The 26,620-nt window shown below is 37.5% G+C and overlaps 1 protein-coding gene across 11 annotated transcripts in view; it reads right to left on the bottom strand.

Moving 5' to 3' along the window:
* The window catches only part of LOC105212429 (uncharacterized), a 442,313-nt gene that overhangs the window by 75,959 nt on the left and 339,734 nt on the right, over positions 1-26,620 (bottom strand). For all 11 annotated transcript variants that reach the window (XM_054229606.1, XM_054229600.1, XM_054229595.1 and 8 more), the window contains 2 exons: positions 8,865-10,750; positions 3,188-3,780 (listed from right to left, as the gene is read on the bottom strand). In XM_054229606.1, the coding sequence (XP_054085581.1) occupies positions 3,188-3,780; positions 8,865-10,698 (2,427 nt within the window). In that variant the 5' untranslated portion in view covers positions 10,699-10,750. The remainder of the gene's footprint in view (positions 1-3,187; positions 3,781-8,864; positions 10,751-26,620) is intronic.

The raw sequence follows: 26,620 nt of genomic DNA, 5'->3' as shown, positions 1-26,620 counted from the left end.
TAGTAGCGATGATAGCTGCAAAAATCAACTAACTGACTGGCAGCAGTAGCCACACGCTAACAGCAAACAGCTGTTTCATGCAACACTAGTCTACCGCAACAGTAGCCAGTAAACTGTCTACTTCTTTGATGTTGCACTGTTTTGTTTCGAAGCGAAACAATTATGATTGCCGCCGTAGTGACCACATCTACCGTTGACTGTTATTGCCAAGGAAAATAATCAAATTACCGACGAGTTAGAAAACCAATTTGGATTTCGACTAGGGCAACCAAGCCAAAGAAACTGTCAATAGTCGTAAAGGAACAGGGCACTCGATTTGGCCAGTTGCCGCGGTGAAATTCGGTCCACTTTCCTTTACACTTTGCAATTTTTGGTAATATTTTATTTTCAATTACCACTTTAGAGTGTTAAAAATAGTCAGTTCTATAAAACAATATTGTAAAAAATAATTATAGGCATATCGAAAGAAATAAGAAAAGTGTGGCAAATAATAAAGGTGTTGTTTGTATTAATTATGCAACAACAATAATGGTTTTAATCACTCAAGCGCAAAACATGGCATGCGTAATGTGTTGGTTAAGTTGCATATGGCAAGCGCAAGCCAAGTGTTGAAGCAACAGATTTATACATTATTATTTCGTGTTTAACTGAGGCAACTCACTCATTCCTCTGCTGTCTCTTTTTGGTTTCGTTGAACCGTCCTTGGTATCATGCAACTGATTTTCTTAATTATTTCTTTCTGCTTTCTGCATTTATATTTTTTATTATTATTGTTATGTTCAACTATATTTTATTATTATTTTTTTGTTAACTCATTGCCTCTGGAAATTTACGCCTACTTGCTGTTGTTGACTGGTCGCTTGGATTTCGCACAGGAATTTCGCTGGGTGTTGCCCGTAAAACGGTAATGCGTTTCATTTAAATTTATTAAATATGAATATAAAAATTTAAATCTTCGTACGTGACTGTAAAGTGCAGCGACTGTGGTCGCGCCTGCGATTAACATTCAGATCTTATCGAAAAAAATTATTTGCAAAATGACAGTGCTAGGATGAGTTTGTGATTGGCTCTTTGTCAACTGTGCCTCGCCTCTGTAAGAGGGTTTGTTGTAATCAATGCATTTTTACTGATCTTTTGTCTGTTCATTCAATTTTGATTGCTTATAATTATAAAAATGAATATACAATTTTAACAATATACAACCCGTACAAACATCGTACAAAAACAATGCAATACTAACCGTTTGTAATTTTTTATTATTCAAATCCGTGAACCCAGTTTTCTTTATTGAATATTAATATATTTTTCAAGACTGCTTCCGGCAATATTTTAGTTTTTGAAGCCAATTTTAAACGAGGTGATCGGATAGTTTGTGAGCAGTCTCACTTTCATTGGTAATAGTAACAATCTATCCTCTGCGTTTTCCAGAAGTCTCATGCTCATCTCCAGCACGGGATATCACTATTGCTAGATAGTACTGAAGTTATTATTTTTTCATAGCTCAGAACAACAATGAGCAGCACTTTAAACTCAATCGTTTACCATAAACCGAATTAATTCAACTTTTTATCCTATGCAAATCCCTTCATTCCTCTGCGACACTTTCTCAACCACTTCACGATGTCGAGCATAAATGGATATATGCAGCACGTGAATGTATGTCAATTTGAAACAAAAGTAAATATGTACATAACCGCCGCCCATGAGCCTGCGCAACTATAATTTTCGCTACATTTAGGTAAATTAGGTTTTTCCTTTGCGCTAAACGCTTTCTTTCGCGCAAAAGTGTTTTGTTCCCCATTTTGCTCTTGCTGGTGTGGTAATAAATGCAAAATATTGCACACTTATTTCCTGTGCAACATGAAAAGACTGCAAATTGCAGCGCAATAACTATTTTGGCACGAATAACGGCACTGCCATGGCGACGGCAACGCGAACTATTTGTCATAATGAAAACATGCGCACAAAAGGCGCGCCGGCGTCGCCATTGCTCAGGACATACACGCCATTAAGCTTATGACGATCATTGCATTGACTTTTGGGTTTGTTAGTGGCGTGTTGAAACGGGCTCTGTCGTCTGTCTGGTTGTACCGCTGATGCGTGGGCTGCGTTGTGACACATTTTATCATCATTAGCGACCGTTTTGGCACAAACGCCTATGGATGTTTTCGCTTGAGTTTCGTCGATTGCATTGTACTTTATGGCTTTCTTCTTGCTCGCTCAAGTTCATACTATGGCCTTTTACTATTTTAAATGAAAATTTATGTCAAAAAGACTTTATCAGCATAATCACCAGCGTTGGGAATAGCAGCAAAGGTTTCTAGTTCGGTTCAACAATATCACCTAGGTGTTAAAGCGACAAATAGCATTGACTTCGGTGGAAAGAATGCTTTTGTAGCTGATTTTATTTCACCTCACTTATTGAATTTTATGAGAAAGTTAGTTATTGTACTCAACTCGCAGTAGCCCCATTTCCGTTTGTGTGTTTTGAGGTAAATTTCTCTTTTATTAGCAAATTTTATTTGAATTTATCACTTCAGAAGTATTTGTCAACTTTCATTAAACATAATATAGTATTTATATACATATATAGAAAAAAAGTATATACATGTACTATTTATTTCCACACGAATCGATCACTCTATTAGATATGTATGTATATTTGCATGAATGTAGTTTTGTTTACATGATCAACCCAACTGGCAGATTTCGTTGACATGCGACACGATGAGGGTAATGTACCCATTAAACTGTCGGTATTTACGAGTGAAAAACAGAGAAAAATCGAAACAACGTATCGCATAAACGCGTGCGCATGCGCGTAAGCATTTAACAGCTGAGTATTTGCGTAGCTTTATGGCACCATAAGCGGATTTGTGTTACATGAACGCAGAGTCAACAAGGCAATGCATAACAGCAACGCTTTGACTAAATAACCGCAAAAATTATGTGCAAAAAGCTAATGGAAAAAATGCAAATCCGACATAAGCGCACCGACATGGGTGAACTCAAATAAATCTTGCGGAATTGTTTTTAACTTTCTGTATTTGAGCAGCACTTATTCCTCTCTATTTTTTGACAATTGTTGTTTGGACTTTATGACAAATACATAGATCATTTTAAAAATATCGAAATATCTCGGATGTTTGAGAAAAATAAAAAAATATAATTTTGCATTTGGACTCACCTCTACGCGCTCCAGATACTCCTGAAAGGCCGTGTACGAGTCTTCTCCGTCGTCATCGGTCAAATCGCGCACCACAGCCAAATCGAGATTATACAGAGTGGCGGCCAATTTGCGGCAGCTATCCGCCGTCGCGTCATTCGTCGTGTTATCAGTTGTCGTGGCCAGGTTGCCATTGCCACTGCCGCTTCCGCATTTCGCGCCGTGGCCACCACCAACACAGCTGTTGTTACTGTTGTTGAGGCTACGGCGCGGGATGGTTGCATAACCGGTGGTGCGTGCCAGACTTGCGCCCGTGTTTCTTGTCACTGGCGTTACAGCTCCGACTGCCGTTGCTGGTGTGCCTGTTGCTGTTGCTGCGTCATCCGTAGAAATTTTTGTTGAGTAAGCAGTTGCCGCTGCTGTCGAATTAACAGTCGCTGCTGGGCCTTCTGCTCCACCATTCGTAAGAGCGCTTACATTGTTGTGGATGACCGTAGTCGCCGCTTCACCTGTTCTTGTCATGTTCTGGTTGCCGTTGCTCTGATTGTGATGTTGATTTTGTGCTTGCTGCTGCTGCAGCTTAATGGAATTGTCATGATTACGCGTTTGTTGCTCTATGAATTGGCGAAAAAATATATCAAAAAAATATATAATTAAGTGATTGTCAACAAATTGAAAATATATATAATGCAAATGACATGCTAGACAATTAGATAAAGGCAAGAAATTGCAGCGCTAAAGTTACAGTCCACTCAGTTACTCTTCCGCACCAGCGCTTGCTCATAAATTCCGCTTTGATCTGTCAAATGACGGCGACTTCTTCTCGATTTATTGAATTGGCATTGCCGCAAGCTTATAAATTAAACATGCCACACCTGTCACCAGACATATTGCTACATGATTTTGTAACTAATATTATTCACGGAAATTTTGCATTTAAAAGTGATAGAAAACTTTGCCTCTAAGACCCAATATTTCTTCCAGATTTTAGAAAATTATTGTGGAAGAAATAAGTTCTTTTGATGATATAACAGCACAAAGAATTTTTAATTTTGACTGATGATTTTGGACTTAAAAAATTACATCAGTGTAAGGCTTTGCAATGGTATGATACTCAATATTAAACCCTCTTCTCGTTAAGACGATATGAGAGGTTCAATCAGCACATAATAGGAATTTGGTCAAGAATGACAAAAGCGAGTTTTTAAGAGGATATATTTAAAGCTGTATAATTACATTAAACACAACAGTTGTTAATTAGAATTATTTAATTGTCACTTATTGTGAGAAGCCGTTATTTATATTACGCGTGTTTTATTTGACCAACACAAGGCATTTGCTTATTTGATATTTTCGTGTAAAAATTAATTGGTAATGCGCTACTAGCTTAATTTGCTGGTCAAATAAAACACGCCTATTATTATTAAGGACGAACAAATTTGCCACAGCACCAAAGCAAATAAACAAAGATTTGGAAGGTGGAGGGCAAAACTAAAACAGCCGTTAAAGGAACACTTTTACCCAAAAACCAACAACCTTTGTAGTTATTGCTGTTTTATTTCAATAACTGTGAAATAAAACAGCAATAACTACAAAAACCAAAAAACGAAAACGTGAGGCAAGTAACTGAACATGCGCGACGTCCTACTGAGGAGCCACATGTTGCTGTTATTTCAAAAACGATGCTTACAAACAAGTAATATATGTATGTATGTATATAAAAGTTTGTATGCAATAGTATTGGTACATAGTAAGTAGTGTGCGTGTGTGTGTGCCTATGGATGGCTTTTATTTCGATTTTATTGCGTATGCGTGCATTCGATTAACTTTTGATTAAAACGAAGACACTGAAGACTGACGGCGAACGCAGCTAGCTATTCGTTACACAATTCAGTCGCTGACATCGTAAATCATTGAACGCAACAAGACACACAAGCATACATTTGTAAACATTGTTTAACTTTTTAGGACGTACATCAATTGAGTGCACTGAGTACACTGGATTTTTTTTTTTTGTTAAGTCTTACTTGGGGGGTCTTGTGTCTCGTCGGCCAGTTTTCGCGTCTTCCGCTTTTCTTATTTGTGGTGGGTTACACGGATTCGCTGCATTTTAAAAAATAGAAAGCGATCAGCGGCATATGAAGGGTACGAGTATATGGCACGGTCTTGCTTGCAAATTTACTTTATTTTATTGAATGCATTTTTATACAACTTTTGTTTGTTCGTTGTGCTATTAAAGGCGAGCAAATAATAATTACAGATTTACATTACATTAGGCGTGTTTTATTTGACCAGCAAATTAAGCTATTAGCTTATTTTGTATGGAAGACTTAGTCAACATAATTATGTTGGCTTGTCATAAGCTATCATAGCTTGTATATTGAACTAGAGGCATTGCCAGTTCATCGCTTTTTTTCATTCACTATAGTTAGGTTTTTTCCAAAAACAAGTAGTTGGCAATAGCAAGAAACCCCATTTTGACAGATAAAAATGTAAATAAACCAAAATTTTAAATTCTATCGATGTGCAAAATTCAAATAAAAAGTTTATCCATATTTATTTTGACCATCCCGGATCTAATAATGATTGTAGATTCCTTAAAAGGTCAGAACATTATAGAAAAGCGGTAAACGAAAGGAAATTTTGATATATAAAAAAAATGGCATCACTTTATATCCAATCAAATTACCCACAGAAAAAATATATGACTGCACCCAAAAAAGAACAACAATAACAATGTAGCAAATACGGATTGTAAGTCGATAGTTTGGAATGAATAGTAGAATGGTTCTTACATACTTTATGCCATGAAATATATACGAAAAGTGCGTGGAGCTTACGTCCGTCCTTGTCTTTGGTGCAAGGGAAAGTAGCGCAATCTGAGATTTTTTCATTTTATTTGCATTGTTCGACTCCAAATGACTTGATTATAGCAAATCACATAATTGCTAGCAATAGAAAAGCTTTGCAAAGCAAAGGTAATAAATATAAAATAAAACCAGTAAGGAAGAGGTAAGTTCGGTTGTGACCGAACATTTTGTACTCTCGCAATTTATTTGTTTAAAATTATATAAAACACAATTTGACCCACATATTAGTCATATATATTGTATAAAGTCCATTGAAAGTTGGAAACCCCAATATTAGGTTAGAAGCACCGAGGTCCTCATGTTCGATACATGGGGCCTTGAAAACCTATAGTCCGATTTCGGCGATTTTTAGAATGGGGCTACCACACTATAAACGTAGTATTTGTGCAAAGTTCTGCACCGATATCTTCACTAGGGTTTACTTTATATATTGTGAAGTAAACGATTCAGATCGTCTTCAAAGTTCTGGTATATAGGAAGTAGGCGTAGTTGTGAACCGATTTGGCCTAGTTTCACAACATATCATTGAGATCTAAGGCAACTATTACAAACTAAGTTTCATTGAAATCGGCCGTTTTTCGGCAGTGAGTTGACTCACTTTTCAACCTAACCTTTCTATGGGAGGTGGGCGTGGTTATTATCCGATTTCTTCCATTTTTGGACTGTATATATAAGGAAGTGGCTCTAGAGAGTTTGGTTGATATGGCTTTAGTAGTGTTCGAGATAGGTATAAAAAACTTAGTATGCCGCCCTTAGCAACTATGCGAGAGTATAATTAAGGAAAAGTACAAAAGAAGAAAAAAGTTGCGAATGCACAATAAACGGTGCACTCATTATTGTATCAGTCAACGTTTTTTGTTTTTGCTCGCGGGTTTTTGCCTTCTCTAAGCTCAGCTTCATCCAAGCGAGCTTCATTAGTGTGACTCATCCGTTCTTTGGCTTGATATTCGCTCACTTCGCTGAATGAGTCACTCGGTACTACAAGCGCAATGTGACAACTGCCTCTAGTTATGCGCACTCATACGTATAGAGCAAGAAAACCGGGGAACACAATAATAATTTTGCGCTGTAATTCGTTCAGTGGCGCATTGGGTCAGTGGAATTTTTTCTTTCGTTTTTTGTTCCAACGTAACCGTGCCATTTCGATTTGTTTCTGTTAATGCTGTTGTTGTCATATTAAGTCGATTTTCAATTGAAGTTATTCTCGGTATTTGTAAGCAATCTTATTTGATATCACGTTTGGTTCGTGTTCGAATTTCTTTGTAATTCGATAAATGATTTACGAAACTATACAGTGGTATCTCGACATACGAGTGCCCCAACATACGAGTTTTTCGAGATACGAGCCGACGAGCAAGTGATTTTGTGCTTTTAGTTATGAGCGAAATTCGAGATACGAGTTAAATTCGAATACGAGATAAAGGAGATCCTAGGAATGTGGCAGAGAGTTTCACAGTTCGTGGAAAAAAAACACCCAGAAAAAGTTGCAACAGATCGTGCATCTGAACTTTTTAATGACACTTGCCTAACTCATTTCCGGAACATTCTGAGAGGGAGGAAGAAACAAACCTCCCTGGACATGTTTTTTTTCTAAACGGCCTACAGGTGAAAGCGAGAAAAATGTAGCGAAAAAGGCAAAGACCAGTGAGGATATCTAATTTATTTCTTTACATTCTCTTTTTTTGTTTTTGTGTAATAAATATTTGATATTTATAAATACGTTTTTATTATTCAAAACCACGTAACAAAAAAAACTTGGGTGACATTTTGGAGGTTGGAACGGATTAATGGTAGTTCAATTGTTTTGTATGAGGAAATTTGCTTTGAGCTACGAGTAATTCAAGATACGAGCATGGTTGCGGAACGAACGAGGTACCACTGTACATTGTTGCTGTCATAAAGCGCACAATTATTTCTAAAGTACAGTGGTTTTCCGAAAAAACGAACACATTATTTATCAGGCCTGTTCGTTACATCGAATTTTTCGTTAATTCGAGTACTCAGTTAGGTATGTTTTCAATACCAATTAGTTAGATATCTGTAAATGCAGTTTAATGAACTGTTTCATTAAATAATTTCTTAAAAAAAGAAAACCCATAACAATTCAAATATTGCCTTGAAGGAAGGAATGTGCTGAAAAAGGAAATCAAAATATTTTTCCTTCGTGATACACGTAAATTTCTATAGCTATTTCAAAACTTGATTAAGCGTCGTTCGCTTTGTTGACTCCTTCCTGAAGTTCAATCAGTACGATAAGTTTTGAGAAATTTTTATCCCTGGTGCTCTGAAGAGTACCAATATTTTCCTTGTACTAATTTTTTTTTTCAATTTGCACATTTCTTTTGAACTTTTAATTATACGTTTACCACGATTTTGTTTGATTTTTAACTCTTTCTACATACATATGTCTCCTTCATGTTGTTCGTTAAACGGAGTACTTACAAATCCCTGATGTTCGTTATTTAAGGTACACAATGTAACAAATTTGCTTGTTCATTATAAGCAGTTTTCGTTAAAATGAATATTTGTTTTTTCGGAAAACTACTGCATTTGGAAATTGAATACTTACAATAAAATGCTAGCTTTATCTTGCCTTTATTTCCATTTTCATACATTCCTAGGACTGACTTGGACTGAACTAGGAAAAGTTAGCCTATTTTTTAAATGTGTCAATTGGTATTGTGACTAGTTTGAGAGTACTACCATACCTTATTATAGATGTAGAAGCCAATTTCAATCCCAATCTCACTACAATACAATATTATAATGTAGTTCCTTAATCTTCTCTATTTATTTTGCTTAAATTCTAGTTAGTCGGGTACACTCACCATTTCCAGCGGCAAAGGCCGCAATGCGTTGTTTTACCGATGTGCGCGGTGTTGACGCGGCCTGAAGTTCCTGTGCATTTCCTGGTACTACTGCTCCTCCCGTTCGAGCATTGCCCACAGCGTTGTAAGCACGTGCCGACACTGTCGCGGTGACAATGGACTTAGTTATTGTTGTTGGTGTGGTGACTGGAGATGGAGTTTTGGACGATTCCGTCGAAGGTGTTCGTTTCACCAGCGTTGTTTTGATCACAGTTGTTAGGGAGGGCGTTGAAGGGCGCGACGATGGTGTTGGTGATGCAGCAGTGTTCCTCAATTGCACCGCTGAGATGCCCGCTATAGTTGTTGGCGCAGCGTTCGACTCAGACGCGGACGTGGGTACGTTGGTTGTTGCAGTGCTGCCAGTCATGCTCGCCGCTGTTCTCGCACTGTTGGGCGCAATTTCCGATGTGGTCGCTGTGGAAGCGTTGTCGGTCGTCACGCTGCCTTTCGTTGTTGTTGTTGGTGTGTTTGTTACTGGGGTTGTTCCAGTTGATGTCAACCCACACTCAGTACGCGAAAGCTTGCGACTCGCCGCATTCGTTGTGGTTATTGTCATTTTATTCTGCAAATCAATTTTGCTGTCGTTCTCGTCGTTGTTGGCGTTTTTATCGCTTTTGCTTTTGCTGTTGATATTGTTTTGGCTTTGTTTTTGCTGTGAATTCGTTCGGTTCGACTCGGGAGCGTCCGTCGTTGTAGATGAGTCAAGTTGGCAATTAAAGCGCGCTTGTAGCTCACTAACGTTACATTTGTCGTTTGTAATGTTAACACTGCCACAGTGTCGGTCTTGTTGTGTTTGTTGTTCCTTACAAATATTATTGCTATGCTTAAGTTCACTATTGCTAAGTCTTTGGATTGTTAGTTGATCGCTCTTATTGTCGTCGTCGTCTAGCCAGTTGCTAGCCAACCGTTGGTATTGCTGTTGCTGTTGTTCACTAACGAAACTTTTATCACTTTTACTTGCGCCCGCACAATGGTTGTCAGCAACGGTTCCTGTTGCTGCTGTTTCCACGGCTGTGTTGGTGCCTGGCACTTTCGGTTGACAATCGCTTTCAATCAGCGCGGTGCTACTGATATGATCATTGCTCGTGGGCTTTGGGTTGTTTCCACAGTCGCAGATGGTATTTTTGTTATATTTGCTCTTATCGTTGCTATGGGTGTTGCCCTTGCAATTATTTTGAGGGCCTTTGTCATGCCGCCTTTGCTGCAAATGATCTGGTTTGTTGCATTGCGCTACTAACTCTACTAGATTGTGCTGTTGTTGCTCCTGCTGTATAGTTGGCAATTGGTGCGATACATTCATTAGTCGCGATCTGCAATTTCCGGCATTGTCGACAACATCACAGATATCATCGTAATCGTCCGCAAAGTTGCTAGCGATACTTGTGGCAGCAGGCTCTTCACTACGCTCTTGTTGTTGCAATTGCAGCCACTTGTTAGTTTCACACTGATGTCCGTCTAATCCTTTAAGGCTGACTAATGCTACGCTGTCTGCGCAATTGTTGGTGCTGTTATACGCCTCGCTACTTCGCACACTACTGTAGTTTCTGTTGTTGTTACCTTGCTTATCCGCATCATCAATGTACGTAAAATCATTATCCAGGAAAATGTTGCGCGCGTCTAAGGTGGACTTCGCCTTTGGGTGTTTCAAGTTGTAGCGGCGTCGATTTGGGCAACAGCAGAACTTCGTTGCCTTCGGGGAGGTGGGTGAGGCGAGGGGTGGGAAAGTGTTGGTGGCAGTTGCGGCAGCAGCATCAGTCCATTTCTCGAGTAAGGCCAACTCACGAGCCCTGGACATGTCAGCAAATGGCCATTGAGAATTCAATGGACGAAGGGATTGGCCGTTATAACTGTAAAAGGAATAGTAGAGAGGAATGAGGTTAGTCAAAATCATATTTACGTCAATTAATAATTGTTTACCTATTTTTATGTAAAACTGTAAGTAAATGTTGAATGAAAAATGACAGAAAACAGTTACAAACAGATGCACGTCGTTCGAAAGATATATCCAAGCGCGGTATTAAGTTGGGAGATTAGTATTTAACGTGGTCATACGCAACTGTTTGTAATTTGAAAATTTAAAATGTAATCACAAAAACAACATCAAACAACGAGCAGAAAAAATTAAAGACATCGAATTTATAAATGTTGGTGCTTACTTGCTCACTGTGTGGTGAAAATCGGATATTTCGGTGTAATCTCACGTCAGAAAAACTAACAGATACGATTGCTACGAAAAATGGAATGACAACCAAACTCGTTAGTAGCTTCACTATCGATTAAGTCGCGTATGTCCCGCCGACGCGCTATTTCTCTCCACTCGGCCTAACTATTAAATGCCCTGAGGGCATTGTGGCAACATTAGTATGCCAACAGTGGCAGCAGCAGCCACAACACCTTGGTAAGCGCTTTTGAAGAGGCAACCAGTGAGCAAGTGGCAGGAGCAATAACAAAAGCAACAGCTGGCATTTAGCTTTGGTTAGCAGCAAATTTAATTTGCAACGAAAGAAGATTTCATTTTTTCAGTTAATCACTATTGCACTAACTTGTGCGCGCATGAGCATTACAAGGCGCTCTTTGGCTGGTGGATAAGGCACCAAGGCATGGTCTGTTGAAAGTGTAATTTGCATTGTTGATGCAATATTTTAATTTAATTTTTAATTGCGAAAATTGTTTTTGAAAATTGATGTACAGGGTCAATCAACAAGATCGAAATAAACGGAAATATAACACTATCAAATTTGTCCAAAATGATTTATATTTTTTTTTTGTTATGCACATAATTGTATGCCATTTATGATTTAATCATAATGTCGGCCAAATAGCCACCAAGGCACCGTTTTCATATCTATTCATGGTGATATGACTTTTTTTGTAATTAAAGTTCATTTTCCAAAATTAAAATAAAAGTTATACAACCATATCTCACTATTTCAGTACATTCACATAACGTGGTTCTAAAAAAAAAAAACATAAATATAGATTTTTTTACCCCCTTCAATATTATCAACTAGTATGCATTCTAGGCACGTTCTGTATTCGCACTGTGGCAATTTACGAAGTCTAGACGCTCCAAATAAAAGATTTATCAGACGTCACTTGTTAACACATGTTTAATAAATAAAAATCGTTCTAGTACAGTATACTCTCGAAAAGTAAATCGATTGGTATTTTGGGTAATTTACTTTTTCGAATTATTTACTTTTCCAAATATATACATAAATTATCTGTTTTTATAATATTAAATGCATTTTTAAACTTAAAAAATTCATTCATTTATTTGCTTCAATAAAACATATGGATTTACATGAAAAACATGTTTACATTTACTTACATACTGTAACGAAAGTGGCACCAGAACAAACTAGAATTGACAATCGAAATCGATAACTTGCCAGATCTATCTAGACATCGATATTCGTCGTTGCCAGAATGTTCGAGTGACGATAACTTGCTAACAATCGGGTATATAAGGGCTGCCGGACTGGCAGCAAGACACAGTTCTGATAAGAGAGTTGTCGAGTGAGGACAATTCTAAGGAGAGAGTTGTCGAGCAAAGTGTAAACAAGTTATAAGTTAGAGTTATAAAGTAGAGTATTGAGTACTAAAGTGTTAAGTTATAAGGAAATAGAAATAAAGATTAGTGTATAGCCATTAATGTGTGACTTTTATTTGACAATCCAGTGATCGAACTCAAGGTAGAGTTTTGGAGTAAACGACAGATTTTGGAAATCCGTTACAATTGGTGTCAGAAGTGGGATTGCCAAATAAAACTGCAGAATAGATAATGGCTCAGTTAACTGAAGAAGACATGAAGACGATTTTGTCGCACATATCGTCACAGTTCCAAGTGCAGAAATTAGAATTAATGGAGTTGAAAGCCCAGCAGCAATCATTGTTTAAAGCGCAGGCCGCGCGTTGGTCAAAATTCATGACAAAGCTGTCATTGCCAATGTCAGATCAAGATTCTTCACAATTAGGAAAGCAGAAGGAAGAATCAAAGGATGAGACTTCAAATAAAGCGGATGTGTCAATACAGCTGGAAACGCAAGACGAGAATTTGTTAACACAGTCCGAAGCGAATAGGGTGTCCTCACAGTTGGAAAAAGAGGAGGAGGATGAGTCAATGGATGTGACCTCAAATAGAGCAGACATGTTAAGACAGCTTAAAGAGCATGAAGTGCATGGAGAGATTTTGTTAACACAATTGGAAGTGAATGGGGTTTCCTCACAGTTGGAAGAGGAGAAGTCGATGGAGGTGACCTTAAAAAGTAAAGAGGTGTCAACACAGCTGGAAGTGTATGGAGAGTGTGTGACATCGCAGGTTTCAGCACAGTTGTCTACACAATTGAAGGAGCAGGAGGCACATATATTGACGCAGGTGACCCCAGAGAAGACAGACATGTCATGGACAAAAGATTGTGATATGAAGGAACGAGAATCTCAAGATGAAGCTCCAGTTGTGAAACGTCCAAAGAAAGATGAAATGTCTGCAGAACCTCTAGTCGCAAAGGCACAGTGGAACAGTTTTAAGTTGGTGGCTGGTTGCCTATATCGAGTGTGGAAAGGCAAAGGAGGATACTGCTCCCGATCTCTCGTTGTTGTTCGAAACGAAAGATCACCTAAAGTTTGCTACGAGATGCACAAAGGTCCTAGTGAAGGGCACATAAGAATTCCGGAAACCTTGGGAAGGTTGAGTAATCAGTTTTGTTGGGTTGGTTGTCGTAAATTAATGGGAGATTGCATTGCAAATGAGGTGTCGAGTTCCAAGAGTCATGATCAGATGAAGCAGTACAGTTCGGGAACGCCATTTGAGCAATTTGCCATGGTTGTAGCTGGTCAATTACCTACCAGCAAATCAGGAAACAGGAATGGTTTGATGGCTAAGACGGAGAAATACCCAATTCTAAGCCAAGAGATTGACGAGATGGTGGACGTAGACATCAAAAGTTGGGAGATGTGCCAGAAGCAATGTGTCCAGAAAATATGTGAAGCTGCATGGTGGAAAGATTCATCCGAAATTTGGAAGAGCATTTTAGAAAGCTGGTGGACAGGTATCGTCACAGATACAGAGGACGTCCATATATCCATGTTCCTGGAATCAACGGCGTAGACCACTGCGAGGATAATTTTTGGTTACTGATTGATTCAAGGTTTAGGATTTATGCTAATGGAGAAAGAAATGCTAAAGAGGACAACAGTGTCCTAGAAGACGAGATGAAAGGAAGAAATGCTAAGGGTTTGGTTCTGGAAGTATGTCTAATCGGGACGATCAGACTTAAGTGGAGGGCAGTGTAACGAAAATGGCACCAGAACAAACTAGAATTGACAATCGAAATCGATAACTTGCCAGATCTATCTAGACATCGATATTGTTAACATCGATATAACTTGCTAACAATCGGGTATATAAGGGCTGCCGGACTGGCAGCAAGACACAGTTCTGATAAGAGAGTTGTCGAGTGAGGACAATTCTAAGGAGAGAGTTGTCGAGCAAAGTGTAAACAAGTTATAAGTTAGAGTTATAAAGTAGAGTATTGAGTACTAAAGTGTTAAGTTATAAGGAAATAGAAATAAAGATTAGTGTATAGCCATTAATGTGTGACTTTTATTTGACAATCCAGTGATCGAACTCAAGGTAGAGTTTTGGAGTAAACGACAGATTTTGGAAATCCGTTACAATACATATCAGAGAACGGCATTTGCTGAATGAAAAACATTCGTACGCGCTCAACAGCCGAATAATCACACTGTTCGGATCAGCCGATCAAACTTGCCTGAGCTCACATTTTCGTTGTTGATTTTAAATTCACTCGTCTGTGCGCGATTTTTTGTTTCACTCCGAGTTTGTTCGGCTCGTGTTCAATATAATGATTTCGGGCGCTTGCTCATTCGGTTCAACAATCATTGTTTTGAACAAGAACAACACTCAACTCGCAAAAATCAACTCGTATGATTTTACTCATGCGCGCAGCAAGCGGCACTTTTTCTGCACAGATGAAATGTGAGAAGAAGAACAAGACAAGCTACAACAACAAACTGCATAGAAATTGTTACGGTACATGCAGTCGTAACGCTCACATCGTGTCGTCTTGTCGCTAAGTCCACTTTCACACAGGCAACTTCTGTTGCTAATTCTCGGGCGATTCTCTTTTGCTGTAGCCCCTTGCGTTCACACGAGCAATTCTTGTTCGACAACTCTGTTCGTGTTTTTCTGTCATTCTCTTTCATATTATTTTCTCAACTTCTTGTACGCATCGTTTCCAAGCAAAAAATATATATTTCATTAACTAATTTTTATCGTTATTCTCAATTTTCTAGCACATTTTAATTATATTATGCATATTTCTATATGTATTTGCAAATTACATACAAAATTAAATGATTAAATTAAAATTTTCAAATATATTGTAAACAGTAATTTTAAAATATGTGCAAATGCAACACTGTTACGTAGCAGCGAACTGTTACGAATAAGAACACAAAGCGTGTTGCCTGAACACAGCAGACTCGGCGCGATTCTCCTCTCCTCGTCGCCCCCTCTCCTATAAAAATAAGAATTGCCGCGACAAAAATTGCCTGTGTGAAAGGGGTCTAATTGTTTGTTCATAATCGATCAACTCAAATTGAACCGAATGATGCTTTCGTCAACACAGGCTCATTTTATTGAACGCTGACTTTTGTTCAGTGAGTTGAATTGAGTGAGATATTTTGAACCGAGGACTCAAAATCCAAAGAATGATGTGTACGGCAAATGGAGTTGATTTTTACTCATCACTCTGTTTTTTTCAGTGAATTGAGTTGAATGAAAAAGTTCGTGTATGAGTAAATCAAGAAAATAGTGATTTTTGCAGTTCTCTGATACATATGTATTTACTATGAAGAGAAAAAATCTTGAATATTCTTTTGTTTTTTTCTTTTGCAATATATTTTCTGACCATTTTTGTACAACAATTCAAAAAGTCTGACACCTGATTTGCATCGTTTTCATTTTTAAACCAGTGGATCAAGTAGGAGAGTTTGTTTACTAAGAAGACGCGGTAAACAAGAGAGTAAGTGTTTTTGCAACATTGTAAAAAAACGCTGCTTGCTTCGTTTCGAATTTTTTATCGCACTCTCTGAAAAGTACATTAAAAAATTTAAAAAATTTACTTTTTCGAGGTGCATGTCTAATCTTAAGGCGATTAACTTTTCCGCGATTATTTACTTTCTGAGAATTTACTTTTCGAGAGTATACTGTATTGTATTTAGACTATCAATCACAGAAAGGCATTTATTATTTATGTATTTTGGAGAGACTGTCACAGGGTTACAGTTGTACCATTTAATTAAAGTAAAGCCAAAAATGATTAATTTGACTAACTGATTCTCATTTCTGTCAAAGATCTGGTGATAAGAGAGACTAAAGTTGCACTTTTCCTATTTATGTCAAGACTTTATTACAACAAAAACAACGTAACATTGAGAGACTATTCTTCGAAATCAAAATAAGTTTATTAAAGTACAAAGAATTAAGGTTAAAGGTTAGGTTATTTTTAGAATACAAATGTTATTGGTAGAGCCCACACCGATGTGCCAACAAAATCATCAATACCATGACGCTGATGTGACCACGCTGATCTACTGTTTTTGCCCACATCCGGTACTAAACACCAAACGATTGAGTAGTACAGTTGAAATTAGAAATAAAACTATTAACTAATAGTTGATAGTTGTTAAACTATAATCTCAGAAGATATGCACTCATTCTTAAAAACCCTTACGTAGAAGTTCATTTTCTCGTAAAAATTCTTTGCAATGACGCATTTATAAAAATTTCAATAATTCTTTTAATTATTTTTGTAGTATTAATTAAAATAACAAGTTATGTTTACATTTGGAAAGTCATCTAATTGCTTGCTGAGTCGTTCAGAAAATTTCCATAGTAATAACATAGAATGCCGTCGCATGCCACACAAATTGCTACCGATGAAAATGAATGACTGTCACTGATCAATTATTCATATACCTGTGATGGAGATTAAAATATGGTGGTAGAACCTGGTACATTCATTAGTTAGTCGCTAACTGTTATGTTAATCAATATTTAAGTAAAGCACTCAGAATTCAGAGTCAACATTTGAAGTGTCTCTTTTGAGATACCGATATAAGGATATACAGATTAGTTACAATAATTATTTCTCTAAGCTGATTCGACAGAATGCTGATTTACTTCAATAATCAAACACATAACCCATTGTAACCTGAACTCTGTCCAAATATATACAAGGGTTGCTGGAAAAGTTTGCAAGAGAGAATTATTCGGTTTTCTCAGCAGTAGGCCTACCATTAATGCATACAGACCTATTTATACAACGAAATGCTATGTGAGTATAGTGTGAGGAACAACCACAGCGCTAGGGAGAACTTAACAATAAAAATACCTCGTGTCGCTAGCATTAATAATATTCCACAACAAATTAAACAGCAAATATTAGTATAACACAATGAAGAACTGCAAATGAGCTAGTGATAGCACACAGGCAATTGAACACTTTTCTAAAGAAAAATTGATCAAAACCACCACAGGAGCAGCGAGGAGAAACATTTAAGACATACGTTTTCAATTGCGCTCAAGAAAAACACTGTATGCACCCTTGCAAAATTCCCCTCTACACAAGCTAAACATAAATAAGCGGGATCCTTAAAATACAAAAAAAATGTTTTGTGTAAAACAATTTATGAATTCAATTTATGAATTCAGGTTACGAACAAAAATATATAAAAGAAAAGCTAATAATATAGCAACAACAAAAGTCCACCAAGAAAAAATGCATTAATATCAAAGAATAAGAATAAGCGCTACCTGCCGCTGAGGCGTATACTTCATCTGGAAAATGGAAACAAATGTAGCCTTATCTAGTATCCCAAGTTTTTATCTTATCGCACAGAAATTAATTTAAAATTAAATGACATTAATATATTTAGTATAGAAATTCAATTTCTCATAGGTCATAAATGTTATTTTAATTTCTCTCACGCCAAAAAAGTGCAAATAAAGCGAAAACTGAAGGCAGTGCTGCGCTGTCAAAGTCGTGAAATTCAGCAACTCTAGCAAATAGTACATAGACGTGGATGATTGTTTGGATGGTCATTAGGATGGTGAGACGGACTAGAAAAATAGTTGCACAAATAGATGATGAAACGACGTCAACTAGCTGACTCTGATGGTTTATTAACAGCCATTAGGCGCACAGCAAAGACCACTATGCCTACGGCGCCAAAAACACAGTTCTTAAGTTCATGTCATTATGCATGAAATGTTTAGTTGCGCACGCGCATCGCTGCATCGTTTTATTAGATGCCCAATGAGCAACTGGACTGATTCGCTGGCAAAGTGAATGTAAAACTGAAAGAAAAAGAGAGCAGCTGAAATATGACACTAATTTTAACAAAATAGAGCATAATGTGAAGCATAGCCGTGTGGAACTATAGCTGTGCGATACATGTCTATGCTTTTGTAAAATTCGTGTGAGTAGTCAAATTTGCTAGAATCAAATTGTTTGGAAAGGCAGCTAATTTATATGAACTGTCCACAAACACGTGAAGCCACTAGAATACTTGAAGAAACAATAGTTGAAATCCCTGCCGAGGTACATCTAAGACGGCTGCTGAAACAGAAAAACTCCTCTTAAACATTCCGCAGCACTCAATAGCAATTGTCTCCAGCGTTCAGGGGTTAATGGATCATGGTTACAGCATACAATGGTGACGCGAATGTAATGTTCGATCGAACGTTTGATTGATCTGTCTATTAGATAGCGTCGATTTGTAAAACTTTATTGCGTGAAATTCGTTTTGCATTTCTTGGGACTCTTACAAGACCAAGCTGCGTTAGTGCATTGAAATCAGTTTTCAGTAATAAACATTTCGAATACAATTGCCGGCTTGTCACTAATTTGTTTGGCTTTTAGTCAAAGTAGATGAATGATGTCATTGGGAACCTGTTAACCCCAAAATATTTCTACCACGTTTATGGACATTTATGTGCAGCTATTTCGAGATTGACATGTCTTGATATGTTTTGATTGATTGATTAATTAACATTTGTTATCTTAATGGGTGCATAAGTATTCAGTACAGTTAAAGTTAAAGTTTTTGGTAAAGTCATCGATTTATATAACAAAATTAAATATATTTATTATATTCTAACCATTAGAAGTAATACACTAAAACGATGGAGTTTTTTAATGCTATTGTAGCAAGAAATCTAAGGAGTATTAAATGTGATGATTGAGGTTATGGAAATCATTGCTCTCTCACATCACAATATCAAAGAGATTTAAATTCAATAACGCATCCGCACCATCTGAAAATGAACCGAAAAATAGTTTATTTCACCTTCTCACTACATTTTAATATTATTATCGATTTTCTTACTCAATAAAATTGTTTTAGCCCTAGGCACCCCACTTCTCGTATTTCAAGGCCAAATACGTTTTGTAGCTCACAAAACAAACACTCAACAGAAGGTGTGCAAAAAGCGTGTCGCTCAAGTGTTAATTTAAGTAGATTAAAGTGTTCGATTTTGGGGCTTAGAAATAACAAAACAAAATTTGGAGAAATAACAAAACAAAATTAAGAGCTCTGCAATATTTTTGCCACACTCGTATTTTAAAGCATCGAGCGGGAGACACCTGTAATAATGTGGTCGAACGTTTTGTTTTTATTATGGAATAACCATATATTGAGCATCTGCATATCAATATAGTATTAAGTGTAGGCAATGTCAAGCGCCTTAAGCTAGCTTTGAAGAATTCTGAATTTTTTTCCATATATGTAGATGATTCATACCATAAAATTCAATTATATTCATTCACTCGAATGTGTGCAGTTCACATCTGATTTTTACACAAGCGCATAAATCCGCAAAACGTATGCTTAGATACATATATTAGCATGCGCACGAATGCAAACCACTATATCATACAACGTAGCTACCTCATATAGGGCCATTAAAAATTTAAGGTGCGTGCAACTTGACACTCATTTGCGGCGGCACGAATCGGCGCTTGACAGTAGAGACTTAAAGTGGACGAACGAACACTGGCTAATCGGCGCCAACATCAACTGCGCTCAATGGTGGTGTCAAGCGGCGACTACTCATGGTAAAAAGTTGCTTCTTAATTGCAAAGTGTGAGTGTATGTGCGTGGAAAGCGAGTGCAAGTTGAATCGAAACCCAAATTTATGAGATTAAATAAAAACATATGTACGAATACTTTAGATATGTATGTATGTCTGGTTGTATCATAGACTTGAACATAGCTGTCAGCATGAGCTTTTTCTATTGTGTAGTTGTTACTGTTATATGTGATTGTCAATTTGAAAAATGTGCGTTTACCGTTGATGGTGACATTAGGCTTTATATGCTATTAGCATGCGCACACACACATCCATTAATATACCTGGCAAAGCAAACCATTTACATTGATATTTGTAAAATATGTGTTCTGTTGCAGAGCCTAGCTTCTACTGTAAAATCTCCGGCGACCGACTCTTTTATCTTCTGTTCGGTTTACAAGCGATTGATTATTGCCACACATGCGTAGATGTTGCGTTGTGCCACTTGGCAGGTTTGTCTCCGCCGCTAGCATGCCAGCCGATGCATACACGTGCAATCAACTGCACACAGTCGGACGCCACCGCTAGGTGCTGGGTCGGTGTGCCACGATCGCGCGATCACTCTGGCGCTCAGTGCTCGGCGTGCGATTTCAGATGACAGCATGATAAATTGTCGATTGCGAAATTGGCACGAAATTTAAATAATGTGTCGTTCGACGTAGCGGATATTTTCGCTTTGGTTGTTGTTGGTGCCACTTTCTGTGATTGCTTTATTTGCATAGACGTACTTTGGATCAATTGGCTGCCAAAATTAAATTTATTTATTGACCTTAACGATTGTCCTTTAAGACAGTATTATGATTATAGAGCGACTAATGTTCTGACGAAAAAGTGTTGAAACTTTTTCAACGAAATGATGTTTGGGTGTGAGTAAAACGGCCAATACACTACACCAGCATGCTGGCGCAATCAACTGATGATGCCAACTGATAGACCGTGCACAATCTGCTGGAGCAAAAACGAAGCGCAGAGTGGAAGCTGACCCAAGCCGAGCGTAACGCTGATCAGCGTAAGAAAAACAGCTTTGAAGTGTCTTTCGGCGTCGAAATGCGCTGAAACGTATTTATTCATTTGATTGCAGTGATTATATGCTCTTTCTGTATATTAATATATTCCTAAGTTTTGTTTTAATTAAAAATAAAAAGTAATTAACTTAAAATATTATTTTTTAATATAATTTGTAATAATATAGCATTTGTTAAAATACTCCAATTTTCTTTTAACTTTGGATTCAACCAGATTGACGCATATTCATTAAATTTTGTTTACGATATTCGTATTATATCTGTAAATAGTAAACAAAAGCACGCATGTACTTTCATAATAATAAATTACTCGTGTGATTCGGCGTAAACTCTCACATCCACTCTGCGGTAACTAAAATTGATCAGCGCTGATCGAAATCGGTTTTGCGCTCGGCTCGGCTTTGAGCGTCTACTCTGCATTCACCCTTATGATTGTACCAGCATGCTGACGTAGTGCGGAATATTATGTCTGTATACTAAGTGCTGGCAAGTGATATTTAGTCAAGTTCTTGCTGGACAAGCATTCCTTTACTCAAAAAATGAGCAGAAACTAGCAGAGAGCGTCAGCTGATCGCATGAGAGCTGCTAGTTTCTGCTGCTGGAATTTTCGCTAGCAGCAGCTAGCAGCCGTCAGATGTAGAAACAGCTGTTGAATGAATGTGTAAATCAAGGCTACTTTGAGCATCTGCTTTAATTTAGTTATTTTGAATGCTTTTTGTTTATCAAAATTGAATTAAATATTCATTAAATAACGATGAAAACACAAATTGTGAATGTTTAAACTAATTAGAATTTGATATATATATATATATATTTGGCGTAGGAACCGCTTTAAGCAATTATAGCCGAATCCACCAGAGCGCGCCACTCATTCCTCCTTTTTGCTTTTTGGCGCCAACTGGAAACACCAAGTGAAGCCAGGTCACTTTGCACTTGGTCTTTCCACCGGAGTGGAGGTCGTCCTCTTCCGCGGCTTCCTCCAGCGGGTACTGCATCGAATACTTTCAGAGCTGGAGTGTTTTCTTCCATCCGTACAACATGACCTAGCCAGCGTAGCCGCTGTCTTTTTATTCGCTGAACTATGTCAATGTCGTCGTATAAATCGTACAGCTCATCGTTCCATCGTCTGCGGTATTCGCCGTTGCCAATGTTTAGAGGACCATAAATCTTGCGCAAAACCTTTCTCTCGAAAACCCCAAGAGTCGTCTCATCGGATGTTGTCATCGTCCACGCTTCAGCGCCATACATCAGGACGGGAATAATGAGCGACTTATAGAGTTTGATTTTGGTTCGTCGAGAGAGGACTTTACTTTTCAATTGCCTACTCAGTCCAAAGTAGCACCTGTTGGCAAAAGTGATTCTGCGTTGGATTTCAAGGCTGACATTGTTGGTGTTGTTAATGCTGGTTCCCAGATAAACGAAATTATCTACAACTTCAAAGTTATGACTGTCAACAGTGACGTGGGAGCCAAGACGCGAGTGCGCTGACTGTTTGTTTGATGACAGGAGATATTTCGTCTTGTCCTCATTCACCACCAGACCCATACGCTTCGCTTCTTTATCTAGTCTGGAAAACGCAGAACAAACGGCGCGGTTGTTGCTTCCGATGATATCAATATCATCGGCATACTCCAGGAGCTGTACACTCTTGTAGAATATTGTACCCTCTCTATTTAGTTCTGCAGCTCGTATTATTTTTTCCAGCAATAGATTGAAGAATTTGAATAGATTAGAATTTGATATAAACGATAATATACGGACATTGTGAATATATTAATTAATTGATTGTTTTTAATTTTAAAAGCCAATTGAATTTTTACTGTCATTCATTTACTTCAGTTTAAAAGTTCTTGAATAACAATTTATTCAATAATATGTTGATTAATTTTTAAGATGTAATACGACGTAAATACCAAAAACAGCACCCGGATGTCTACCAGCTAATTTTTGCTAGTTTTCCATTTCTTTACTTTTGCTAGCTGTGAGAGTAACTGCCTTCCCTAAATAAAAGCGTTGGCGTAACTTTTTTTACTGCTCAGCGTTAACGTCGATGCGCCATCCCTAAATAAAAGCAGCAACTTTACGTCAAGTATCAAAATGTTTACTTGAATTGTTGTTGTGAAATTTTATTGTTTTTCGTTTTTCAACCGCTCAGCGTCGGTATGCGCCACACAAATTGTATGGGCATGAGAATTTTTTGACAGTCATAGCGCCAGCATGATGGTGTAAGAGTACCGCAAATTTTGAGTTATTATTATTCTATGCACATATGCATTGTAATGTTTATTTGTACGTATGAGTGTGCGTAACAGCCACGGTTCATTTATCGATTGCATTATTGATTAAAATAAATACCTTTTCTGAATATTTTTGATATTTTATTTGCATTTTAAAATTTAATAAACTTTATACAGATTTACCAAATTAACGAGTAATATTGCTTGTATAAGTATCAATATGTATGTAGCATGCCTAAGGTACATATGTGGGTTACAATTAAAATTCATAGCTGATTGCAGGTAAAATTGATTTGTTTATATAAAATAAAATAATAATATGCAAAGATGTGCAGCTATGTTCGAATTGATTATACCGAAAGGATTGTTAACAATGCATCAATTTAAGAAATTTTACAAAAACAAAAAAAAAAATATAGACAAATCAACACTTTGAGATAGGTTGAAAAATAAATGTTATATGTTAGCTCTGAATACTTGGAGAACTAAGTTAGGACGTATTAGTTACATTACAAATTTACAGATATCAGATGATGATGCCTGTGCTTTAAAGCAACAAATTAGCAAAATTTTACAATAAGTTAACTTGTCAAGTTAATTGGACCTGTTTTTGGGGACAGATGTTGCCTCAAGACACATGCTTCAGTCTCGGTATTTGCCTCTTCGTTAGTCGGAGCATCTGCCCACGACAACAGCTCCTAAATAAATGAACAGATCAAAGGGATCTTTGGTTATCGTACTCGGCCCGAGTATATTTTTCAACAGATTAAGAATTAAAATGTATTAAATCGGTCGAAATGTAGAAAATAAACTAATAAAAAATAATGCCGGCGCTGATTTGCTTGATTCGACAAACGCACTACTGCATACAAAGACACAACAACATACCACTACACAACAAACACATCAATTCCAATTAAACATGGAAATATCATTTGTAATTAGTGAAAAAAAACCAGCCAACCGCGGCAGAGTGGGCGAAATGCAACAAACTCCTCGCTCAGTCCCGCTATGCTCTTCAATTAACACCAAATGCAGTCGGTTTGCACAGAGAGTTAGGTTCCTCAAAGTAACACTCCCTCAGCAGTTGTTCGCTTTCCTTAAGCTCTGTAAACGCAGCGACCGACCTGAGTAATCTTCACCTATTTTCATTGCTAATGAGTTGGGCAATTGAATGACACAAGGTGTGCAGCGATACTATCCAGATGCGCTTCCGCACATGCAGACACACGCATTATTACTGTGGCGATTGGGTCTCTGCCACATTCAGGTCATTGCGTCTTATGTGGCTGGAGCGTCAATGTTGCGGTTGCACCGTGCGGTTTTACGCCGTCAATGGGCTGTTCCGTTAATGAGGTATAAAAGTAAACAAATTCTCAAAATATATATTTCCATTTGTGTGTATTATTCTATTCATTCACACAAATATACACCAACTACATATTATGGTTGTTGTGGCGCTCAAAATAATTTGTTGCATTGCATTCTTCCTTTCCCATTTCGCTTTTGTTCTGTTTGCTTTTTTAGGTTCAAATAAAAAGCAATTACATTTGTAAAGGCTACTTTTCAATAAAGTGCTTAATCAGCTCCTATTTTTTAACTAGTTTACTGTGGCTAGAATTTTTCCAACCAAAACTTTTGTTTGAATATGACTTATTATGTTTGTATTTGCAGACATAAACAGAAAGAAGCCGAAATGAGTGAGTACAAAGTGCTTGAGAAATCGGTGACGATGGAACATATGTATGAAGAAATTGGAATAGCAACTACGCGCTTGAAGAACAACAAAGCGGCGGGGGCAGAGAGATTACCGGCCGAGCTATTCAAATACGGCGGCGAAGAACTGATAAGGTACATGCATCAACAAACTGATGTGGCCTTATCTGTGTGGCTTTAGACCTAGAAAATCCATAACAGACCAGATATTCACCATGCGCAAAATCTTGGAGAATACCCGTGAAAAGATGAGCGAGACACACCACCTTTTCGTCGATTTTAAAGCTGTTTTCTGACAGCACGAAAAGGAGCTGCATTAATGCAGCTATGTCTGTTTTTGGTATCCCCGCAAAACTAACACGGTTGTTTAAGCTGACGTTGAGCAACACCAAAAGCTCCGTCAGAATCGGAAATGCCCTCTCCGAGCCGTTCGATACCAAACGAGACGTTTCAGATGAGGTGACTCACTGTCGTGTGACTGAAAAAATAATACGAGCTGCAGAGCTAAATAGAGAAGGTACAATCTTCTATTAGAGTGTACAGCAGCTGGCATACGCCGATGATATTGATATCACTGGAAGAAACAACCGCGCCGTTAGTTATGCTTTTTCCAGACTGGGTAATGAAGCGAAGCGAATTGGTTCGGAGGTGAATGAGGACAAGACGAAATATATCCATTCATCAAACAAACAGGTAGCGTACTCGCGTCTTGGCGCACAAGTCGCTGTTGACAGTCATAACTTTAAAGTCGTAGATAATTTCAAATACTTGGGAACCAGCATTGACAACACCAACAATGTCAGTCAATTGGAAAGTAAAGTCCTCTCTCGACGAACCAAAATCAAACTCTACAAGTCAACATCCGATGAGTTGACACTAAGAGTTTCCGAGAAAAAAATTTTGCGCCGAGACCGACCTGGTTACACTTGGGATTTCCAACTGGGAAAGAGAAGAATGGCGCGCTATTATCGATTGGGCTATACATATTGTCGTACAATTACGAATTTGTTCTCTTTGAGTTCTTGGGCTTTTAGTCTTTAAGCGCGCATTTTTGCACTCAGTGTATTGCACTTGTTCGCTTTGACATTTGTTGAGGCTAGGCATTTTAATATACTCTAAGAATATACAAACATATATGTATATACTTTTCAAGATTATGCTGGCAATATGAGTAATTATTTGTTTGGAATTTTTATAACATGCTCATGTCCATTATAGTACTAAGTAATGATGATGACTTTGGCACGTCCAAATGATTATTTCCATTTGAAAGATTTTACTATCATGGAGAATTCGTTATGAATATTAAAAAGTCCTAAAATTTTTCAAAAAGCTGTAAAATATAGTTTTATTTATTTACTTCGCATAAAGTTTTATATATGTACATACGTTAAAACATGTATTCTGTAATTTCGCTTGTTGCATCCCATGTCTTTGTTACAGGATTTATGCAATCCATAAATATTATTTGTTCACCTCCATACAATGTAGGGACTCTGCCTCGATAGTAAAATTTTAAATTTTGTATTATGTCCTGGTCGAAAAGTTCAATTTATGGAAATATATTTGTATGAAATTTGA

The sequence above is a fragment of the Zeugodacus cucurbitae genome, chromosome 2 (assembly GCF_028554725.1).
Source record: "Zeugodacus cucurbitae isolate PBARC_wt_2022May chromosome 2, idZeuCucr1.2, whole genome shotgun sequence".
In the NCBI taxonomy this organism is placed as follows: domain Eukaryota; kingdom Metazoa; phylum Arthropoda; class Insecta; order Diptera; family Tephritidae; genus Zeugodacus; species Zeugodacus cucurbitae.
The sequence above is the reverse complement of the archived record's forward strand: the minus strand, read 5'-3'. Positions and strand labels throughout refer to the sequence as shown.